At 40.8% G+C, this 20,646-nt stretch overlaps 1 protein-coding gene and 1 long non-coding RNA gene across 6 annotated transcripts in view; one reads left to right on the top strand and one right to left on the bottom strand.

Moving 5' to 3' along the window:
- The window catches only part of rimkla (ribosomal modification protein rimK-like family member A), a 100,984-nt gene that overhangs the window by 62,267 nt on the left and 18,071 nt on the right, over nt 1-20,646 (bottom strand). For 2 of the 5 annotated variants that reach the window (XM_060851873.1, XM_060851869.1), the window contains exon 1: nt 14,250-14,518. The exons of 1 other annotated variant lie outside the window; for it this stretch is intronic. In XM_060851873.1, coding sequence (XP_060707856.1) covers nt 14,250-14,412 — 163 coding nt within the window. In that variant the 5' untranslated portion in view covers nt 14,413-14,518. Of the gene's footprint in view, nt 1-7,994; nt 8,174-8,588; nt 8,627-14,249; nt 14,519-20,646 lie in introns of those variants that run through there. 2 more of the 5 variants (XM_060851871.1, XM_060851870.1) reach the window with 2 other exon arrangements.
- LOC132833759 (uncharacterized) lies at nt 15,381-16,277 on the top strand. Its single transcript, XR_009647105.1, has 2 exons — nt 15,381-15,591; nt 16,110-16,277. It is a non-coding gene; the product is annotated as an uncharacterized LOC132833759 (long non-coding RNA).

Raw genomic sequence — 20,646 nt, 5'->3', positions numbered from 1 at the left:
CGATTATCAACATCACCCAAGAACACGACCTGATTGACAAATGAGCAAAATAGATCGTACAATTCATCCTCACATTGGCAGCAATACCCAAACTTCTAAATTACCAATTAAAATTCATATTATTAAACACAATTGCCAGTTATATCTACTTTTCATTTTAGGGTTTATTCTGTTATAAGATTGTATGAAATATTTGTAACAACCTTTAGTGTCAGCACAACAAGCCCACAAATTGTTGCTTTCTGAAGCACTGGTACTAATCATTTCATAGCCTGAGTTACCCTTCCTCCTACACTACTAAAGCTATCAATTTATGATGGGGTTTAGCTTTGCAGGTCCTAAATTTTCTAATGATCTAATGTAACTGGCTATATCCCAACATGAACTTGGATAAAATTAACTGCTTATCCACCAGATTCATCACAGGTCAATTTGATTTGCTCCTAACTGCATTCTCATACATTACCACTTTCCAGAATAAGTCAGCAGACAGCATTCATGAAGAAAAATCTTGGTTGAATTTTCTCCTCTGTAGCCCAGGAAAGGACATTTGTCATAGCCAAATGGTGTCATGGTAGAGATCTGCTTGCTAAACATGTTAGGACCAACAGTACATGTTTTTCATCATAAAACTTACCAATGTTTCAACAGTTTCCATCAGTCATCCATCCAGTACAACCTCAGCAGAATGATTATGACAATTCATACGTACAGCTCTGTTATTGTGGCAAAACATCGCAGACTGCTTCACTGTCACATCATGCAAAATTTCACACTGAGTCTCAGAAGGTCAGATAATCAAAGAAGTAGATTTACAGAAGTGTCTTTCAGAGGCAAAAAGATTTAAGAAAGAACATTCCACAGTTTAGAGCCTGAGCAACTCAAGACAGGATAACCAATGCTGAAGGAATTAAACTCATAGATATGCAAGGGGTCAGAAATGGTGGAATCTAGAGATTCCAGAGAGCTGGAGGTGGTTTGAAAGACAGGGAAGGGCAAGGTCATGAAGGAATTGGAAATTAAGGAAGAGGATTTTAAAGCATTGATTAACAGTCTTGACAATGTCAGTTACTGAACACAGCCTAACGATAGAATGGAACTGGGTACAAGCTAGAACGGGGATATTAGAGTTTAGATGAGCTAAAGTCTATAGGAGGATTCAAGGCAACAAGGTCAGAAAATTGAATGGCTGTTTGCAGATCAGGTTTCAGCAGCAGATGAGCTGACAGTGGAATGACGTTATTGAGGTGGATATAAGCAATCTAGCTCACAGAATGGACAGAGGGTCAATTCAGTGTCACTGGTATTGTCTGGAGTGCAAGGAAACATTCTCCTCTTATCTGGATGAATGCCACTCCAACAGTTAATACTCAAGAAACTCAACGCTATCCAGGTTAAAACAGTCTAACTGATGAGCATCCTATCTCGCATTTTAAACATTTGTTGCCTCTATCACCTGTGCAGTGGCAAAAGGGTGTACCAAATAAAAAATAATTCCATCAACTTACTAAGGATTTTTCAACATCACCTTCCGAAGCACAACTCCTAACATTTGGAAGGTCGAGGGTAGCAGTTGCATGAGAAACATCACTACTGCAAGTTCCTCTACAAGCTGCACATTATCCTGATTCAAAATGACATTACCCTTTCTTCACAGTTACTGGATCCACATTCTGGAATATCTTTCATAAAAGTATACAAAAGCAAAGTACTATGGATTATGGAGACCAGAAATAAAATTAATTACAACAGATACTCAGCAAGTCTGGAAGTATCGTGATGAAAGAAACAGAATTAACATTGAGTTCAAAGTGATTCTTCTTCAGAACTGTGAATTTTCTCAAATTGAATTAGAAATGAACAACCCTTACAAGTGACACTCACATCCCATGAACAAATTTTTAAAAGTAAAGCTGGGTGTCATTAGCTTACGCATAGTCATTAAGCCTAGGAAGGAGGCCATTTGGTTCATCAAATTCAAGTCAACACTCTGGATAGTAATGCACTCAGTATCCTTCTCTAGCTACATCCCCACAGTCCTGCAAGTTTATTTCCCTCAAACGCTTATCCAGTTTCCTTTTGAAATCAATGATGATCTGTTTCCAACACCACTAAGTAATACTGCTGCTTTCCTTTTAATCCTCTTTTGTAGAGCAACACTATATTTTTCTACTCTAAGATTTGTACCTAGGTACTTGTACCTAAGATAGCACCATTAAAAGGCATTAAGAGGATTCAGGTCATTACCACTTGTTGCAGAAAAATGTTCTTCCTCATGTCCCCGTATCCCCAGCCCAAAACCTTAAATTTTGTCTGTCTAATCCTGGTACCAGTAGGTAATAGGAACATCCAAACAGGTTTGAAAATAATTTATAAAATCTCATGAGCTTTAAGGCCCAAATAGTATGACTTTGACAATGCAACTTACAGAAGCTCCTGATTTTACTTCATTAAACTTCAATTTATTTGGCAAGTAAGGAATTTAAGAGTGAAGTAGTACATTATGGTTTTACAAGCAATACCAAAAGAATACAACAGAACAGGATTATACTTCTATCGCTGCCCACAGAAGAAACTCTTGATCACTAGACTTTTGGGAGACTTTCTCCAACAAAAGTTAAAAATCACAACACCAGGTTATAGTCCAACAGGTTTATTTAGAAGCACTAGCTTTCACAGCACTGGTCCTTCATCAGGTGGGCTAACACCAGCACCTCCAAATCATGTTCTCTAATAAAGGAAAGGAAATTGAAGGGGAGATTGCTCAAGCTGCTCTCACCTGACAATCAGTTGCAAAAGTGACACAAAGATGTGGGAGAACATTACACATTTAATGTCTAAGCCATTCACTGTGACAAATTAAAGTGAAGAGTATTTCAATATTATTGTCTTAGTTTAATTGCTGTAATGATAAAAGTTTCCAAATTGATAATATCCTATTCTCCTTGAGTTTGGCTCAATTAAGCATAAATAGTACAGTACATCAAAGTTATATTCTTTAAGTGGAGTATATATGAAATACATATAATCATCTCTGCTTCCACCATCCTTGTAGGCAGCGAATTCAAGGTCACCAAAAAAAATATAAATTTTAAATTACTGCTATCACATCACTGATTCTTGTGGGAGCCCAATTTCAACCTTCAGTCACTAGTCTCTACTTTATGTCTTAATGCCAGCCAGCTATCCATTCTACTAATCATACCCTGTATCTGTATGAAGGCCTTATTTGTGTGACTATTAGATGATACCTTATCAAAGGCTTTTTATTTTAAATCTATATTTTTAAGATGCTGGGTGCCGGTGAAGAATGGACTAGAGGCTCCAATGCGGGACAATTGTTGGACTTGGGCCTGGCACCATGTGCTGAGTTGCTGTTATTTGGAACTTTTTTACTCGACTGTAATGTAAACCCTCTTCCTCAACGTAATACCTACCTCATTTCTAACTCATTCTCAGATACTAAGTAATACTGCTGCTTTCCTTTTAATCCTCTTTTATAGAGCAACACTGTATTTTTCTACTCTAAGATTTGTACCTAGGAGAAAGATAAAGACTGAAGTTCTGTGATGATGCTGGTTTCACATTTTTAAGTTGATTAGTTATGTTGGCATATTCCAAGTTCTAGCAGTAGCAAATATTAGTGATAAAGTCTTTGGTGGCAGTGGAGGGGTGGGGCGTCAGAGATAAAGCTGCATCAAGTTGCAGAGAGGCTTAACAGGCTGGGGCTGTTTTCTCTGGAGTGTCGGAGGTTGAGGGGTAACCTTATAGAGGTTTACAAAATTATGAGGGGCATGGATAGGATAAATAGACAAAGTCTTTTCCCTGGGGTCGGGGAGTCCAGAACTAGAGGGCATAGGTTTAGGGCAAGAGGGGAAAGATATAAAAGAGACCTAAGGGGCAACTTTTTCTCACAGAGGGTGGTACGTGTATGGAATGAGCTGCCAGAGGAAGTGATGGAGGCTGGTACAACTACAACTGGATGGGTATATGAATAGGAAGGGTTTGGAGGGATATGGGCTGGGTCCTGGCAGGTAGGACTAGATTGAGTTGGGATATCTGGTCGGCATGGACAAGTTGGACCGAAGGGTCTGTTTCCATGCTGTACATCTCTATGATTCTATGAAGTTGCACGATTTATTAAGATAGATATTTGGGTTTCTATCTAGTAAACATGATAAAATAAATAATCAACAGTCATTTTCAAAAACATTTTAACATAAAAATGGAACAGAAAGATGCTCAGTCATGCAATCAGATGTTGTAAGAGTGCAGGTGTTGCAGCATAAATGAAGTACAACATTTCTTTACTTAGGATTTCATAACTTTTCAAGTCTCATGATGTCACATAGAATGAGTGTCAGAGAAAAGGACAAGGAATTTAACAAAGAACAAATCTTGAAATAATATTGCACCTTGAATGCAGTAAGATATCCATGACACTTTACAGAGGCATTTTAGAACAAAACTGGGACAGCACAATATTTAGCAGACTTATTGGCAGGTGACTGGCTAAAATGTGGTAGGTGTAAAGGAAAATGTTAAAAGGTGAACAGAGTGATTGGTCTAGCAAGAGTAGGTGTGTGTATGTGTGTATGCGTGTGTGGGTGTGTGTGTGTGTGCGTGCGTGCGTGCGCGTTGGGGGGTGGGGGGAGGAATTATTAAAACTACACTTTACTTTTTCTCCCATTTACTCAGTATTTCTCACCAGATTGCCCTTTAAGCCACAGTGAACAATGTACCCAAACATTAAAGTGAAACCATTTTGAAAACACAAGGCTTTTTTGTGTTGCTGAGGAGTTTTACTTTATCTAACATATCTCTGATCCTAATCGTGAAGGGGCATAACCTGAAAGTTGCAGGGAAGCAAACTTTGTATAATGTTACAATATAAAAGATATCATGGCATTAGAATGGGTGCATAAAAGATTCACGAATGATTTCAAGATTGAGAAACTTCAGGTACATATATAAATCAGAGAAGCTGTGACTCTTCATCATGAATAGCAGAAGTTTGAGACTAAATTTCAGAGGGGGTCACATCATGAGGAATAAAAATGAAGTAAGGAAGAGGAAATTGCTTCCTTAGGCAGAAGAATCAAGAACCAGACAACATCAGTTTAAGATGATTGGTACAAGACGCAAAAGCAACATAAAGAAAATCCTTTTTTACACAGTGCATGGTTAAGATTGCAAATGTACGACTCGACAGTGCAGTGAAGACAAAATCAATCATAGATTTCAAGTAGATTTTGGATCATTATCAGAAGAATTGGTTTCAGCATGACTGGATAACGGTAAGGGAGCAGCATTAGCTGAATTGATTTTGCAAACAGCCAGCACAGATACTACAGGCCTAAAAGATACACATTGTGTAGTAGCCATTTTACGATTCTATTTTTACATTCATTTAAAACACTACATTTAAAAAGAGAAGTCAGGAGTGATGTCCAGAGTACTCTTTTGATTTGCTAACAAGGTGAGAACAATTGCTTTGACTTCATGGCTATGATAGAAACTCAGCTCATGAGTGCTAGCAACTCAACCTTGACTGCAGATTCCCTATTTTGATACACCGTCCAACATTCCTGCTGTCTAAACCACCATAGCGGTGTGAGGATGCTTACCATCAAACTTCAACATGACTTTTCCCCTACTCCCGATACCTCCTCCTATGAGCACTTCACCCTTTCTTACCTTTCCTTCAAAATTCTTAATTCTACACGTGTCTCAGCTGAACTCTCAAACGGATATCTTTATTTCGTTTCTCAAAAAAAATCTCCAAGTAGCTTACCCACAATGGATTGAAGCACCATTTCAAGCCACCTTGTTCATTATACTTATGGAAATTATTAGCATTTCCTCAACTACCCCAGAACAACCCCAGTTTAGGTCAATCAAATAAATGTAGCCTAAACATTGTATGTGAAACATTGTTTTCTATATGATTCAATCTCATAGAAAGTGACACAAGTATTGCCAATAAAATGTGCACATATTTGCACCATAGCATAGGCATCAAGCTCATTCCTCTTCGACTGAAGTAATCCATAGATTAACATTCATTTCAAATCTTGCTACAGTACCTCCAATGTTTCTGTTAGCTTCCTGTGTAACTTCAGTGCAGCTCTGGTGCTCAGGTTGTACATCTGGATCCTGCAGACAACCCAATAATGAATTCAAAGGAAATTAATCCTATATTTACTTCAGAGCAACCAGAAGATCATAACAAGTGATTCAGTTCATTGTAAAACGAGTGGTGACATGGAGTACAAGTCCACACATCACCCAAATTCAACACTACAACAAGCACTGCCAAGCTCATTTTATCTTCATAAAGCAAATTGAGAATGTTTAAAATCAAACCTCAAGACAAAGCACGGAAGTGAAATTCACAGTTCTGAACGGTCTCTCTGCAGCAAACGTCATTGCACAATAGAAAGACAAGCCAGTGAATAGTGATGCAAGAAATGCCCAATGCAGTGCACGGTCATTCAACGACTAGACTTTTCATCCCAACTCCAAAAAAAAATCCACATTTCAGGCCCTTATTCGTGAAACAAGTGATTGCATATCTCAATGCTTTATACCAATTAACTCGTTACAACACGATTAAGTAATACGTTGGAAAAAAAACTATCCCCTCGCAACAAAACTTTCAGTACAAGACACAGGTATTAAAAACTTGAAACATCAATTTTTGTCTAGATCAATGAAAACCATGAATTTTAAAATTTGGAAACACAATGCCATTTGAACAAGTTGATCTGGTACAAGTCTGAAGAAATTCAAAGCAATTTAGATTGCAAAAAAAAAATGACAGCTTTAGGCACTCAAAATTGTTTGACAATTAAAAAGGCCTCAAGATTTGAAAATTCATAGAACGCAACTATAAACGGTATCACCTCTCAAAATAAAGTCTAAGCAGGTTGCAAAATCTGAACAAAACGTCAATACAAGTCAGTTTTAAATTGTTGACTCTATTTTAGTATGCATAGTTTTCTTCACAATATATTCATAAACTCAAAACAACTAAACCGGCATTTACAGTATTTTAGAGATCCAGAATTTCCATCTGGAGATCAGACTTGAAATGGAAGTACTCACATAATTTTGATTTGGGCTGAGTTTTTCTGACAAATATGTATGGTGTAGAATCAAGCATGAGATACAATTTTTTTCTGGATATTTTGTGCTGTTTTCTGGACCTGTTTCAATTTCAGTAAAATGCTTAGTTAAATTATACTTGATTAATGAAAATAAGAGAAAAAAATCCATTTTCATCTTTCTGAATTATTTATATTTAAAATGAATTTAACCATGAAGCAAGATCACTTGATTTACTGAATCTTAAATCCTGATGCAATTAGAACCTCCCATCAACTACTGCTGAATTTATATTCCCTTCTCAAAGAAAGGAAACAATGAAAAAAATCAAAATTGTTGTTTCATAGCTCAAACTGATAGCTACTTTTCCAGAACTTCAATTTGCTATACACACTGAAATGAACTATGCAACCTAACCAAACTGGGCATAATAATTCCATAGAATATTACATGATTCACTTACAAAACGTCACTTTAACAACAATGTGCTGTTTAACTCAGTTATTTGTGCACATGACAATGTTTGTTGTCAGTCTGATTTTAAGATACAGATGGGTAGGCATATTTACACCAAACTTTGGCTGTAACCAATCAGAGATGACCATGCTTCAGTAGATTATCATATACTAGATACAGTGGCACACAATCTCTGAAATATTTCAAAGAAGAGTTCCATGTTTAAGAACTTTTGTGATTCACTGTTCAGACAACAAGCTATTGCACATTTTGGGGTGTAATGTTCAAAATGGACTCAACATCACTTTTCATTTTAGCTGACAATACAATTTTTATTTCCACTAAAACATATTCAGACACTAATTATCATTCTTTAAATATTTTTATGACTGATCAAAATGACACACTTTTAGATAGCATGGAACTCTTACCTCTGAACCAGAAGATTGTGGATTCAAGCTCCATCCAAGGGATTAAATGAGCACATAAACCAGGCTGACACTCCAGTGCAGTACTGAAGGAGTGTTGCACTGTGGGAGGTGCCATCTTTTGGATGAAATGATAAACCGAGGTCCCTCTCAGGTAGACGTAAAAGATCCCACGCCACAATCTGAAGAACAGCAAGGGAGTTCTGGCCAACATTTATCGCTGAACCAACACCCAAAACAAATTATTTAGTTCTTTATCTCATTGCTGTTTCAGGGATCTGTGCAAACTAACTGTCACATTTCCAACATTGTAACAGTATTGACACTTGAAATGCATTCAATTGGCCATAAAGCATGATAAACATAAAGGAAGCTTAACATTTGACAACATGGCTTTCAAAGAGCAGAATTTTTATTCATTCTTGAGAAATGAGCATCACCGACAAGCTCACCATTACTGCCTATCCCTAACTGCTTTTGAGAAGATGGCTGCAGTCCACATGGTGTAGACATACCCACTATGCTGTTAGGGAGGGAGTTCCAAATTTTGACCTAGCAACAATGAAGAAATGGTTCTATATCAAAATGGTGTCTTACTTGGAGAGAAATTGCAGGTGTGATGCTCCAGTGTATATGCTGTTCTTGCTCTTCTGATTACTAGGGGTCAATTGTTTGGAAAGTGCAGCCAAAGGAGCTTTTTGAGTTGCTCGTGCGTCATGTTAAATGGAATGCACTGCTGCGACTGTGGGCCTGTGGTTCAGGGAGTGCACATTTAAGGTGTGGATGGGACCAGATGCTTGATTGAAGATAACAAATTTCATTCAACCATCCTATACTTTTGTAAAGGTATTCCTTCCATTAGTTAAGTGCCAAATATTCTGTTACTGTTTCAGTATCAAGGTAATTAAACTGCAGTAGCATTTCTTCTGAAAGGTTTCAGCAACAAAATGTGTTTTGACAGCTTTCCAGGACTTCACCCAACCCCATTACTTGCTCACATTCCTGCTTTTTTTCTTCCATCAAATACCTATCCAATTCCCTTTTGAAGAGCCACTGCTGAACCTGCACCCACGACCACATCTGTCAATGCATTCCAAATCTTAACTATTTACCGTGGAAACATTTTATTTCCTCATAGCACCTCTGGTTCTTTTGTCAATCACCTCTTAAGTCTATATCCTCTTGTTATGTGTCTTTCAGGCACTGACAGCAGTTTTTCTTTATTTGCTTAATCTAAACAACTCAATGAAACCTTGCTGTCGCAGTTCTGGTCACCACACTATAGGAAAGATGTGGTTGAACCGGCATGGGTGCAAAAGAGATTCACCAGGTGTTGCCTTCCCTGCAGAGCACAAATCTAGTTTCTCCAGACTCTAAATGTATTTTTCTTTTACTTAAGACAGTGCATTGCAGAGCCCCAGCATCCTCGAGGTGAAAATGTCTTCCCTCAAAACATTACTAAACCTCTTCCCTTTCACTTTACAATTATGTCCCCTTGTTATTGACCCTTCGAGTAAAGTGATCAGCCAATTTCTATTCATCTTGTCCATAACCCTTGCAATCTTATAAACATCAATCAGATTCTAGTCCCAGCAACCTCTCTGCTCCAAAGAAAACAACCCAAGCTTATCCAGTTTCTCTTCATAGCTGAAATGTTCAATCCCAGACAACATCCTGGTGAATCTCCTTTGGTGACCAGAATTGCACACAACACTCCAGTTGTAGCCTAACCAAACTACTGTACAGCTCCACATGACCTCCCTGCTCTTAAAACATATGCCATGACTGATAAAGGCAAGCAATCAGTGTTCCTTCTTAGCTACATATGAACCTGCCCTGCCACCTTCAGGGATCTGTGATAAACATTCAAGATCTCTCTGTTTCTCTGAGCTTCTAGCTGTCTTGCGATTCATTGAGTGCTCCCTTGTCTTGTTCCCTCTTCCAAAGTGCATTACCTCACATTTGTCAGGGTTAAATTCCATCTGTCACTGATCTGCCCATCTGACCAATCTGTTACATCCTCCTGTTACGCAACACTTTGCTCCTGCTAACATCCCTGCCAATCTTTGCATCATTCACAAACTACCCTATCACCCTCAACCTTCTCATCCTTCATCATCTCTGAATATCTCAAGACAATAAGGGACTCAGCACTGATCCCAATGGAATGCCACTGTACACCAAGCTCGAGTCATTGAAACAGCCTTTTACCACCATGCTCGGTCTCCTGTCATTAAATTAATGTTGGATGCAACTTGTTCAGTTATTCAAGCTCCCACAATCTTTCATCTTCTTTATCAGCTCCCATGTGTGACCTTGTGAAAGGCCTTGCTGAAATCCATATAAACTGCATACTGCCCTACCCTTATCCAAACCCTTGGTCACCTCCTCAAAAACTTTCATCAGAATTGTTAGGCTTGACCTTCCCCTGACAAAGCCATGCATATTATCTCAAATTAAACCTTGCCTCTCTATATAGAGATTAATTTTCTTCTCCACTATTTGCTCCATTAGTTTCCCTGCCACTGATCTGTAGTTCCCTGGTTTATCTCTGCCACTATTCTTGTAAAAAGAACCACATCTGTTGTCCTCTAGTCCTCTGGCATCTCCCCTGTGGGAGAGTTTAGGGTCCCTATACCTTTCTTCTTGGTCTCCCCTCGCAGCCTAGCTAAGAACTCATCCAGATCTGGAGATTTGTCCACATTTAAATCCACCAAAACCTCCAATATTTCCTTGTTTCCTGTATCAATATTCACTGAACTCATCTTCTTGAATTCTGTACATGCATCATCCTTCTCAACTGTAAAGACAGAAGTGAAGTACTAATTGAACACCCTACCAACGTCTCTGGTTTCACATACTGATTGCCCATCATCCCTAACAGGCTTTATTCTTACCCTGGTTATTCTATTCCTTGTAGAATAAATTTCAAGGGAATCTCCCTAATCTTGCCCACTTTTCTCATGCTCCCTCTTTGATCTCCCCCTTTCCCAAGTTCTCCCTTCACTTTCTGTACTTATTTAGGACCTCAGCAGTTTTGCTCTCTTTGTACCTGTTATACACCTTTCCTTTTCATTTAGTCCTGTCCTGAATATTTCCAAACATCCAGGGTTTTGTGGGCATGTTGTTCATAAATTCACTCCCGAGAACATTTTGGCTTGTATTCCATCCAGTACTTTTTCGGACTACTTCTCACTGTTCTGCTATAATTTTACCCTCAAGTAGCTATTCCCAGACTATTTTGGCCAGATTGTGCCTTATAATAAAATCTGCATTACACCAATCCAAAACCTTTTTGTGTGGATCATCTTTATCCATTTCCATAACAAACAAATATACAATGCTGTGATTGCTATCACTAAAGTGTTCCCCCATTGTCACCTTAAACAAATCTCTTCTCTCATTAATGTCTTATGGGCAACATGGTGGCTAAGTGGTTAGCACTGCTGCCACACAGCACCAGGGTCCCAGGTTCGATTCCAACCTCGGGCGACTGTCTGTTTGGAGTTTGTACATCTCCCCGTGTCTGCGTGAGTTTTCTCCGAGTGCTACGGTTTCCTCATACAGTCCAAAGATGTTTCGGGCATAAGCCCTTCTTTAGGAAGGCCCTCATTCCTGAAGAAGGGCTTATGCCAAAACATCGATTCTTCTGCTCCTTTGATGCTGCCTGACCTGCTGTGCTTTTTCAGCAACACATTTTTAAGCTCTGATCTCCAGCATCTGTAGTCCTCACTTTCACCCAGTCCAAAGATGTGCAGACCAGGTGAATTGCCCATAGTGTTAGGCCATTAGTCAGAGGAAAATGGGACTGAGTGGGTTACTCTTCGGAGGGTCGGTGTGGGCTTGTTTCCACATGGTAGGGAATCTAATCTTCATGTCCTTCCTAAAGTCTGTAGCCCAGAACTGGACAGAATATTCCAAACTAGTGTTTTATAGAGGTCCTGTTTTTGTGCTGTTTCTAGAGTCTTTTTCAATTTATTCATGGAATGAGGATGCTGACTAGACAAGTATTTATTACCCATTCTTTATTGTCCAGACAACTAAGAGTCAACCACATTGATATGGGTCTGGAGTCACATGTAAGCCAGACTGTGCAAGGTTAGACAATATCCTTCTTTAAAGATGAGTTTTCACTATTCACAGTGGTTACAGGGTCACCATTAGACTTGTTTTTTATTCCATTTATTGTGTGGCATTAGAACCCATATCCTCAGGACATTAGCCAATGGTTCCAGATTATTAGTTCAATAACATTTCTACTACACTACTATTCCCTCCCTGCTAAGAAGGTGTTCGAAAGTATGGATAATGTAAATGAAGTAAAATCATGACAAAACTGTTTCTAGTGGCAGAAGGGTAAGTAACCAGAGGACACAGGTTTAAGATAACTGACAAAGGAACCAGAGGCAACATGAGAAAAAAGTACAAGCTTTATGATTTGAAATGCATTACTTGAAAAAGTGAAGGGAGCAGATTCAATAATAACCATCAAAAGGGAAATATAAATACATAGTCATTTTTGTGCAGAGTAAACACGTGTTGGGTTATGGGGAGAAAGGGCAGGGGAATGCCATTAACAGCATAGGTCTTTTAGAGAGCTGGCAGAGACAAAAATGGGCTGAATGGTCTCATTCAGTCCTGTATCATTCCACGATTCAACTCTTGATTTAAATCTAAGACAAAATACTGCAATTTAAAGCTTCAGCAAGGCTCTTTGATTGCTTCACATCCTTGCAACACATTTCCAACCCACAAAATAATCAGTACCAAAGTAATTTCTTTCATGTATTTAATCTTCCTGATGAAGGGCTCTGGCCCAAAACGTCGAATTTCCTGTTCCTTGGATGCTGCCTAATCTGCTGTGCTTTAACCAGCAACACATTTTCAGCTCATGTATTTAATCTATGCATGTTAGTTCTATCTTTCATCTGGCTCTCTGTTTTGCATTGCTGTCAACATTCTTGATCACCCAATGCAATCTTCAAAAAGCCAATCTGGCAATGGTTTCTGATTTTCACCTATTGGTGCCATAAAGAAAGTAACTGCTCTCAATAATGAACCACAAGATTTATTCTTGTCAGTTTCAACTTTGCACTAAGTCTTCCCTTCACCTTTGTCTCCACAAAAATAAATGAAACTACAAATGAATTTTGAAATTAAAAAGTTTTTTAGATAACTTTCCACATTCAAATTAACCATATTTGGACACCTTTCTCAGTGATGTGCGCCTGTGCCTGCCAATCCACTAACCACGTGCCCAAAGGTATTGAGCTGTGTGTGAATTATATGTTCTGTATTTTTACTTTCCCTTCACATACTATCGTTTTTTGGGGAAAATGTTATTTTATTAGTTGAAGCAGTAGACATACAAAAAGTCCTATGCATGCAAACTTAAGGTTTGCAAAATTATGTTAACATGGACATGCCATAGCACATTATACAGATTACCACCTTACACCTAGTGGTTGTAATCTTGATAGACACTCTCTTTAAGACACTGTCTGGAACCTACCAGCATTCATTGTTTGTAAGAAGGTTTAGATAAACCTCAACAAATAAATCACAAAATCCATCAGTTGTCTTTTTACATCCTTAAGATCTTTTAAATAATTAAACTAGGAACCCTGCAAAGGGTCATAATAAAGAAACAGTGCTCCATCTAATTTTTGTATATTACATAGAGAACAACGTGTTTTATTTCAGTTGAAGTTGGTGCAACGACGAATAAACACAAAACAGTTGATTTGAAAAATCTTATTTCACGATTCAAACATGATTCGATTTGAAGATAGTTTCTTTTTATAAATATAGGGTAAAAGGGTGACTGTCTACTGCACAGATGAACAGAGTTATGAAGAACGTGGATATTTGGCTAGTCCTGACGATTCTCCTGCCAGAGATAATTCAAATAACTGTCGAAGTGACATTTGGAACAAGTCCTGTCCATCGCACAACTCAAACAAGGGCAATTAATCAAGTGTGCAAAATGCAACGCAATTCAATACTGCACGAACCACGTAACGGAGAAAAAGATCAAAATAAAGTGATATTCTGAACGCACACGCATGAGTACAGACGCAATGGGCTAGAAGGGGGAAATAAACCTAACCAGATGCAAATTATGTTTGGCAGCAATGGCAAGAGCGGACACAATACAAGAAATAATAATTGCTCGAAGTCAGAATGTGAAAGAATGGGGCAAACGACTGTGGATGATTAATTATGGTGAAAGGGGCAAGCATTGATGGTGTTCCTTACCCAAAGCTCCCTGCTCGATGGTGATGACGATCTCATCCATTAAGACCATGCGAAATTCCACCTCTTCGTCGGCGCATTTTTGTCGGAGGGCGCGCTCGATCTCCTGCTGTGGGTAATCCTGCAGGATCCGGCGATCTGTCACAAACCAGACCCGGGCGGACATGATTCACGCACCGGACAACGGGCAGCCCGAGGAATGGGGGAAAAGGGAGAAAGGATCGAGACTACGGGAAGTGGTGATGAATGGAAGTGCGGAGCCAGCCTGAGACGAGCGTGTCTTTTGGGGAAGGAGGGGAGAGGGGCGGGTGGTGGCAGGGGCGGGCGCCGCTTCTCCGCCCGGGGAGGGGGGGAAGGGGGTGGGGAGGGGGGCTCCACCGACCGTCCAAAAAAAAACACAAAATCAACCAGTGTGGGGTGTGGCGGGGAGAAGATAAAAGGAAAGCCCACCAAGAAGAGAAAAAAATAACGTTATCGTTAAACTGGGTATCAGCCTGAACCCCCAGCGGTAGGTGGGAGGGTCGCCAACTAACGGCCAATTATGAAGCCGAGAGATGGCGAAGGGGAAGGGGGTTAAAAGGAGGGAAAAGAGTCAAAAGTACGAAAGAGGGAGGAATCAGTATTTCCCTTCACACAATTCTTTAAAACAAGAAAAATCTCGAAGCGTTGAGGGAAAGGGTTTTATATCCTCCTCCTAAGCAAAGGCGGGTAACGGTTATTCTCTTTGTTTTGTGTTTATGTGGAAGTGATTTCTTTCCCCTCTCCTCGCGGTATCTTGTGTGTTTTTTTAAAACAGAAAGTCCTCAAAACCGATAGCCGTTGTCTCCCTTGCTTCGTTCTCTGTTGTGTTTTGTAGACAGACAGCAACGGCCTCCTGCCTCTCCGTTTTGTTGTGTGAGCGGGGTGTTGGGAATGGATTGGGGGGGGGTGGTCCTGAGCGAGAGCCCTCACTGCGCATGCGCACTGACCATCTGACCCACTTCTCCCACGACATGATTTTTTTTAATCTCTCGCTCTCTGGGTCCGCTCGAAGCGCGCGAACGTGCCGCGTGCCGGCCGCGGAACCAGCTCCGCGCGCTTCGTACAGTAAGTCCAAATCATTGTACAGTCAGGGAGCGTGGGGGGGCGGGGCGGGTCGCGTGTTGCCCGCCGTTGTGCGCGCTCACTCTTCGCCTCAGGGCTCACGCGCTCACAGACCATCATTCGTTTACTCCCCCCCCCCACCTGTTCTCGCGCGCGTTCGTGCACGTCAGTCGAAGCCCTGTCCCCTCCGTCGTCTGGCTGTTGTCTCGCCTGCCGAAGTCACGCTGTGCTTTGGGAGCATGGAAGGTCGACTGGTTATTAGGTAGTGATTTTCTTTGGGTTCATGCCGACGTGTAAAATAACGATTGTCAAGGTGTGCAAGCAAAGTATTTGTTCGAGAGTATGGTGATTAGTGGGGGGTGTCTCGGGTATGAGCCCCTTCACCACTGGAGAGAAACAGTCCTGAGAATGCTTGGTGGATAGCCGGAATTGCTGGGAATAAAGTAAGGGGTCCCGAGCTCTCGGTCAGCGTGTTGAGGTTATATATCAACATTGTCAAAGAAGGTAACTAAATTCCCTGTAATCAGCTTTTCCTGGCCCTGACTGAGTCACCCAGCCCTCAGCCCCGCCATGCATACCACACTTTAAGGACAAAAGCTGCCTTTTTAGGTCTTACAATAAAAAGTTGACGAGAGATTGGGTAGGTAGAAGTGAAAGCAAGAAATCGGCCATCGAGTCTGCTCAGTTGTTCAGAAAGATTGAGATTTCTAATGTGGCAGTGACAAAACACCAAATGCTATTTGTTTTCAAGATACTGTATCAACAATATTTCTTCCCAAGGACAATCCAACAGAGGAAAAGCTGTCAGATGAAATAACCCTATCATGTGCAAACTTCAAGATCCACCTTTAAATTGATGGAGAGGTGCTGGTGTTGGACTGGGGTGGACAAAATTAAAAATCTCACAACGCCAAGCTTGTACTTTTAAATAAACCTATTGAACTATAACCTGTTGTTGTGGGATTTTTTAAACTGTGCCCATCTTTAGATTGTAAAAATTTTAATGGTCAGTACCACTATCTCAGCAGGTCATGATTTGTTTAGGTAGTGCTAAACATTACCGGAATACAGTTATGAATTTGTATTGCCAGACAGCTGAAGTTGAAGCAGATCTTCTTGTGGCTTTAATTCTGCTTCCTGCTTGTCCCCCATAATGGAGTAGATGGTTACGCAGTGGTAATGCCTATGCTAATCCTGTGGGATCATGGGTTGAATGTGAAGTAAGCTAATAAAATCTGAAATTGAAAGCTAGCCTCAATGTTTCGTGGTCACCTATCATCAGTTGTAAGAAAAAAATCTGATTCACCTGTTCTCTGGAATCTGCCATCATTCTGTGGTCTGCTGTACACATGGCATGTGTGTCCAGACTCAGTAATATCTTTGACTTTGGCTGCCCACTGAAAATAACTTGAAGTTAAGCCATTCAGTTCAAGGACAATTAAGAATGAGCAAGAAACACCCACATCCCATTAAAGATGAAGAAGAACCTTGATTCCTTTGTCAATCAAAAAGCTGCCTAGCTAAACTTGAATATATTCAATGATCCACAAGGAGAAAGCGAGGAGTGCAGATGGTGGAGGTCAAGAGTCAATGAATGTGGTGCTGTAAAAGCGCAGCCAGTCAGGCAGCAGCTGAGGAGCAGGAGAGTCAATGTACATATAACATAGAACAGTACAATACCCTTTGGCCCTCGATGTTGCACTGCCCTGTGAAACCAATCTGAAGCCCATTGAACCTACATTATTCCATTCTTCTCCATGTGCCTATCCAATGACCACGTAAATGCCCATAAAGTTGGTAAGTCTACAACTATTGCAGGTATTGTGTTCCATGCCCCTACTACTCTGAGTAAAGAAACTACATCTGACATCTATCCTATATCTACCTATCACCCCTCAATTTGAAGTTATGTCCCCTTGTGCTAGCCATCACCATCTGAGGAAAAAGGCTCTCACTGTCCACCCAATCTAACCCTCTGATTATTTTATGTCTGAATTAAGTCACCTCTCCACGTTCTCTCTAACAAAGACAGCCTCATGTCCCTCAACTTTTCTTTGCCTCCATACCAGGCAACATCCTAGTAAATCTCCTCTGAACCCTTTCCAAAGCTTCCACGTGTACTTTGCACCAATACTCCAGGTGGAGCCGCACCAGAGTTGTACAGCTGCAGCATGACCTCATGGTTCTGAAACTCGATCCCTCTACTAATAAAAGCTAATACACCATATGCCTTCTTAACAACCCTATCAACCTGAATGGCAACTTTCAGGAATCTATGTACATGGACACAAATCTCTGCTCATTTACACTACCAAGAGTCTTACCATTCACCCAGTACTCAGCATTCCTGTTACTCCTTCCGTAAGTGAATCACCTCACACATTTCTGCATTAAACTCCACTTGTTACCTCTCAGCCCCGCTCTACAGCTTGGCTATTTCCCTCTGTAACCTACAACATCCTTCCGCACTAACCATATCTGCAGTAGCCTTGGTGTTGTCCGCAAATTTACTAACCCATTCTTCTACACTCTCATCCAGATCGTTTATAAAGATGACAAACAGCAGCATACACAAATCAGATCCTGCGGTACACCACTAGTAACTGAGCTCTAGGATGAAAATTTTCCATCAACCACCACCCTCTGACTTTCAGCTAGCCAATTTCTGATTCAAACTGCTAAATCGCCCTCAATCCCTATGTATTTCGTGCAGTAGCCTACCGTGGAGAACCTTATCAAACGCCTTACAGAAATCCATACATACCACATCAACAGCTTTGCCCTCATCCGCCTGTTTGGTCACCTCAAAGAACTCAAAAGGTTTGTAAGGCAAAACCTGCCCTTCGCAAAAAATTCCCGATGAAGGGTTTATGCCCGAAATGCCAACTCCTGCTTCTCAAATGCTGCCTGACCAGCTGTGCCTTTCCAGCACTACATTCTTCAACTATATTTAATGATCCGGCCTATCGAAGATTAGATTTCCAAAATGTATTGACCCTCTGCGAGAAGAAATTCCTCGTCTCCATCTTAAATGGGAAACCTGTTGTTTTTAAAAACAGACTCCTCATTCTATATTACACCCAAGAAGGGAAATATTCTCCCAGGATCTGTTCTGTCGTCTTTCCCTCAGAATCCCATATGTTTCAATAGGATCACCTCACATCCTTCTAAACTTCAATGAGTATACGTCCAAGCTGCACAAACTCTCCGTAAAGCAACTCCCTCATCCCAAGACTAAATGTATTGAGAATTCTCTGAACTGCCTCCAAGCAAATAAGGAGACCAAAACTATAGTTAGTTTTCAAAATAATTGGTACAATTTCATATACAAAAGCTAACCCTAAACACATCTTCCAGAGACTGATGGGATTCACAGCTAATGCATTTTCATCATATGTTCACAAAGCTTTTAAATTGAAAGGAATTAGGAAAACAGAATAATAGAATCTCTACAGTGTGGAAGCAGGCCATTCAGCCCATCGAATCCACACCAATCCTTTGAAGAGCAGCCTATCCCTGCATTTACCATGGCTAATCCACCAAGCCACCACCTTGGACACTATGGGCAATTTGCATGGTCAATCCACCTCACCTGCATGTTTTTGGACAGTGGGAGGAAACTCATACAGACGTAGGAAGAATGCGCAATCTTCACACAGACAGTCACCTGAGGCTGGGATTGAATCCAGAGCTCTGGTGCTGTGGGGTGGCAGTGCTAATCACAACACCATTCACATCAAACATTCTTGGGAAAGGAACAGTACAGGGTTAAATACAGAGCAAAGCGCCCTGCACTTTTTGAACTAAAAGTAAACTGAATGAAGAGTTCCCTCAACACAATCCACATCTAACTTTCCTGGAACAGAATAGAGACAGCACAGGATTCAACAAAGACTGAAGCTCTCTTGGATCTTTCATGAAAACAGAAAGTCAAAAATAATAATAACGGAACAGCATCTACCGGGGCATTGTGTCAAAATCAAATACAAACTAACAGTCAAACAGAAACTTATAGAATGAAACATACATTTAATAAATTAAAGAAGTGTTTGCTATACATTCTGTGTCTAATGGTCCTGTTCTACAACTACCCGATGAAGGAGCAGCACTCCGAAAGCTAGGGCTTCCAAAGAAACCTGTTGGACCATAACCTGGTGTGTGAGATTTTTAAAATAACACTGTCCAGGGTGATGACGCACCTCGGTCCCTGTCCACTATGCCAGTGAGCAATGCATGCTCCCTCTCCAGACACATCTAAGCACAGACGTAACTGCAAAAGAAGGGCAGACAATCATGAACTATGAGCTTCTTTACTGCCCACTGCCTGGACCTACAGAAGGCCACCTTGGCCAGGCCAAGGAGCAGACAAACGAGACTGCACCCCTTCCTGCCCTGGGTGCCAATGATCAGGTGTGTGGGACTGAAATGCAACCAAAATTGAGGGTGCAGCCCTACCAAACACTCCTGAAACAGGGAGAGCACGGGGTTTAATATAGACAAAGGAGCAGCCCCTTCAAGAAAACTAAAAAGATGCTGCAAATGGAAACATTCTACATTGACGTGAAACATCGTCTCCTTCAGGCCACAAAAATTATTTGTGCATGCAGCACTCTCCACCCAGATCCCCAAAGAGAAAGGGGATGACTTTTTTCAGGGGATCTTCACCACTGGAATTCAAAACATCACACCAAGGCATCTCCGAATGGCGGACGAAGATGATGAAGTGGAGAGAGTGCAGCAGCAGCCCATTCAGAAAATGCTGTTTGAAAGGGTACAGGGAGCATTTCCCCAACACGGCTCAGATTGTGGGTTCCATGTCCTGGGGAAGGTCCATTGTGATGGATCGATATCAAGTTCCAAACAGGCAGGGGTCATTTCACCCGGAAGCCCACCACGAGTCACCTTCATCTCACATGAGGCATCAGTGCTGAGCACCTCATCCGTCAGGCTCTGGATGGCTCAGGTCGCAGACTGATGTTGACCGATGCCCTCTTGGCCAATGGGGCCATATCATCCAGCCTAATTCTTCGCCATCTCGGAGCCCCCAACTTCAGGAAGCCTTGTGTCACAAGCCCTCCCCTCCATCAGCCAACCATGTTCCAGATTTTGAACAGGTTCAAGTAAATGACAGGCAATTTCTAGAAGAAGATCCTCTATCCATTCTGGGTGAGACTACCTTGAAAACTCTTAACAAATTAGTCAGATATAATTTCCCTTTCAAGAAGCTATGATGACTCTACTTGATTAAATTATGATTTTCCAAATGTTCTTCTATTACTTCCTGAATAATTGATTCCAATATTTTTCCAACAGTAGT

The sequence above is a fragment of the Hemiscyllium ocellatum genome, chromosome 37 (assembly GCF_020745735.1).
Source record: "Hemiscyllium ocellatum isolate sHemOce1 chromosome 37, sHemOce1.pat.X.cur, whole genome shotgun sequence".
Classification (NCBI taxonomy): domain Eukaryota; kingdom Metazoa; phylum Chordata; class Chondrichthyes; order Orectolobiformes; family Hemiscylliidae; genus Hemiscyllium; species Hemiscyllium ocellatum.
Note: the sequence above shows the minus strand (reverse complement) of the source record. Positions and strands in the feature narration are given on the sequence as shown.